Here is a 3,547-nt window from a genome sequence, read left to right as displayed (position 1 = left end):
CTGGAGGATTAGTCTCTGGAGCCTAGGTGGGTTTCAGCAACTTCCTTGTTGCACTGTGGACAAATTGTACCCTGTTGGCACACCGCTGGTCCCTTTTGGAGGTGCACTCCCACTCATGTGAAAATACCCATGCTGGGCAGAGAAGATGGCAGGGGAGAGGACGGAAAAAAGTTTTTAAAAAGTCACACCTCTTTTCCACAAGTCACTGGATGGTTTTTGCACTGTACCTGCCTGGCTGTAGCCCCGCCCTCTGATCTCCACCAAGACTGAGGCTCACAAGCAGCATCCCCATTGATTCAGAAATTGCATTTCTTCTAGCCACATTCAGATTTCTTCACCGGTGGGCACCCGAAACTGTTTCCTTACTTTATATTAGATCTAAAGCAAAGTGCTGCCTCTGGTTTTTCTGCACCTCCGCAAGGAGCCTGCACTGTTTGTCACTGCTTATCCCACCCCTTGAAATGCTTTTTAACCTAAGGACAATTGGGATCATGACCAGGGTTCTTTGATAAAACTCCTTAACCAGATGAAAGTATTATAAAAATGTTATACATTCCTTTGCTGTTTAGTGGCGTTGTAGGATCAGCACTGGACTGCAAACCACAAGGTTGGCAGTTCAAACCAACCAGCTGTTCCACAAAAAGCTCTATATGTGGTCTCTATGAGTTGCAACTAACTCGATGGCATTTAACAATAACATTTAAACTTGTAAGGAGCTCCAGTGGCACAAGGTTGTTGGTTGTCTGCTCCTGTAAAGATTTATAATCTTAGAAATCTTACATACGGTTGCTGTGAGTCGGAGTTGACTTGAAGACAGTGGGTTTGGTTGGATTTAAGCTGATTTGACATGCATTAAGGCTGTAGTTATCAGCTCTCAACACCAACATTAGGGTGAACTGTCTTATCTTTGTTCATATAATTACTTTTCTCAATGTGAAATGAAATATAGTCAATCTGTAGAAAATATGGCTGTCGAAATTGGCACTCAAATATAGTGGTTTATTATTATTATTATTATTATTTTTGAATTGATTTTCTATAAGCAGTGGAGGTGGCAGTGGGACTCAGATTTTTATATCACACACATGTTTTCCCTCGAAGATTAACTATATTGTGGGATAAGCACTTGAGGAGAGACCCTCGTTTCTTCCTGGTTATATATGTTCTCTTCACTGTCGCATGGACTCGAGAGCATGGGGGGGGGGGGCGGCGAGTGGTGAGGAGCCTCTGGCATCAGGTGATTCTCGTCAGTTGCTGTCAAGTCTAACTCAGGATGCCCCATGTGTACAGAGAGAACTGCTCCATTAAGTTTTCAGGACAGTGACCTGTAACAGGTGAGCACTGACTTGTGACTGGACAAGACAAACCGCTGGTTCTTACATGCAGTTCCTTTCCATAGATGTAAAGGCCCAGGTTCGAAGGTGGAGGAATGACTGAACGTTGTACTGGCTGGAGGGTATAATCCACTTAACCAAAGGTAGGTCATCTAGTCCTGAATTAGCTTTTGTTAACTTTTATGAACAGTGTCTTTATTTAGCTAATTTTTTTTCCCCCCTTGGAACCCTGTTTGTGTGTTATAGTAGAGATGTTGCCTTATTTATAGGAGTTGCCCAGAACCAGAGTCATGGTGGATGTGGGAAAGTGGCCAATCTTCACTCTGCTCTCACCTCAAGAAATCGCATCGATTCGGAAAGCGTGTGTCTTTGGCACTTCAGGCAATGAAGCACTATATGTCACTGACACCGATGAGGTACGAATCTCTCAGAACATAGAGCCTAGTTTTAGGGTTTATTTGGGGGTTGGGCCTTAACACTTTAAAGAGAAAAAAAAAAGTGCAAAGTATGCACTTTGAAAAACAGAGGAATGAAAGGAACCTGAAGTTTAGGAGACTCCCTTTGATATAATTTCTTTTCTTTTTTTCAATGTCTTCACACCACTCCATCCCCTGCTACTCTCTCGGTTTCATCATATAGCCAAATATTGTAAAACTTAACAGTGGCAGCAGAGGTTGAATTTTTTGTAACAACTTGATCTTATCAGCCTCTATTTACCTATTCAACTTGAAAGTGAACTTGAACATGTCATGTTTTCAAAGGGGTTATGGTAGCTGGTAATATGACTTTAGGCCAAATGACTCACAGCTTTCTCTTCTAGGTGTTTGTATTTGGACTGAACTATAGTAACTGTTTGGGAACTGGAGATAATCAGAGTACACTTGTCCCCAAAAAGCTAGAAGCCTTATGTGGGAAGAAGATTAAAAGCCTTAGTTACGGGAGTGCGCCACATGTTCTCCTCAGCACTGAAGGTAAAGAGGAAATGAATCCAGCTTGGCAATGTGTGGGAACTTGAGCAGTTCATATAAGTAAAGGGAGGGCAGGCTGTATCCTTTCATAAATTTTGGATTTTTTATTTATTGTTTTTTCTGGGCAAGTCCACAAATCACATAAGAGTTAAGTGTTGACTTTGAAACAGATGTAGGTTATCTTGAAAACGACACAAACTTCTGAGGTTTTAGACTATTTGTGTAAAAGTTATGGAAGATTAGATACAGCAAACAAAGTGATCATTTGTACCCTAACTTTCCATGGCTTTGTCTAGAAAGGTTGCTTTGATGTTTTCCTTAGTATGTGTTTGTAAATAGATAATACTGTTTTTCCAGTTTTTGTGTTGTTCCTGAATCTTGAGTCTGAGAAATCGTATTCCCTGGCATTCATGTGGGTGACATCCTGGAAAGTATGAGGAAAATGTAAAGAAAAAACATTTTTCTTTTTCTCTCCAAGACCACTAAAGAAGGCAACTATATGGTTTTCTTTGGTAAACACACCTACACTTTGGGTAACCATCACACTCAAAACTCTTTATACATAGAACCTGAATTCTTAACTTTAAAAAATTTTTAGGTACATTAGAGCTTGCTATCTCTCCTGTAGAGACTTTCAGCTTTTTATTGAGCAATACATGAGGTCAACATTTAGGAGATGCCATGCTTCCATGGTCTTCAGCCTTCAAGACTGGGAAGTCATAGCTTGGATGCTACAATAGGTCTTACTTTTAGCCTACATATGAATCCACTCCAAGTTCTTCTCTGCATCTTTCTAAAGCTGTGAGATACAGATCTGAGCATGACTGTTTAGTCAGACTGTGGCTGGTCTTGAGCACAATGATGTGATTCTCTTATTTATGCATTGTGTAATCATGTTTTCTGCTACTACAACGGTTCTTTCAAACAGTTACTGACTGATTCAGCTTCTCATCCATTGTGACCTAAAAATTTCAGTTTTTTTCTAACATGTTTCAATTTTCTTCTTAAATTTTATTGTGGCAAGAATATATATATGTTGTTGTTATCAGGTGCCATCGAGTCGGAACCGACTTATAGCGACCCCATGTACAGCAGAACAAAACAATGTCCGATCCTGGGCCAGCCTCACTACCGCCGCCACACTTGATGCCATCAATGATGTCACCTGGCTGATCCATCTCGTTAGGGGTCTTCCTCTTTTTCTCTGACCCTCCACCTTACCCAGCATGACATCCTTCTCCAGTG

The 3,547-nt window shown here is 40.9% G+C and overlaps 1 protein-coding gene across 1 annotated transcript in view; it reads left to right on the top strand.

Moving 5' to 3' along the window:
- The first annotated feature begins 1,581 nt into the window (after positions 1-1,581).
- Positions 1,582-3,547, top strand: part of RCBTB1 (regulator of chromosome condensation (RCC1) and BTB (POZ) domain containing protein 1) — a 29,994-nt gene continuing 28,028 nt past the window's right edge. The window contains exons 1-2 of the mRNA XM_006837648.1: positions 1,582-1,750; positions 2,155-2,305. Of these exons, the coding sequence (XP_006837712.1) occupies positions 1,625-1,750; positions 2,155-2,305 (277 nt within the window). The 5' untranslated portion in view covers positions 1,582-1,624. The remainder of the gene's footprint in view (positions 1,751-2,154; positions 2,306-3,547) is intronic.

This window comes from Chrysochloris asiatica, unplaced genomic scaffold (genome assembly GCF_000296735.1).
Source record: "Chrysochloris asiatica unplaced genomic scaffold, ChrAsi1.0 scaffold00022, whole genome shotgun sequence".
Classification (NCBI taxonomy): Eukaryota; Metazoa; Chordata; class Mammalia; order Afrosoricida; family Chrysochloridae; genus Chrysochloris; species Chrysochloris asiatica.
Note: the sequence above shows the minus strand (reverse complement) of the source record. Positions and strands in the feature narration are given on the sequence as shown.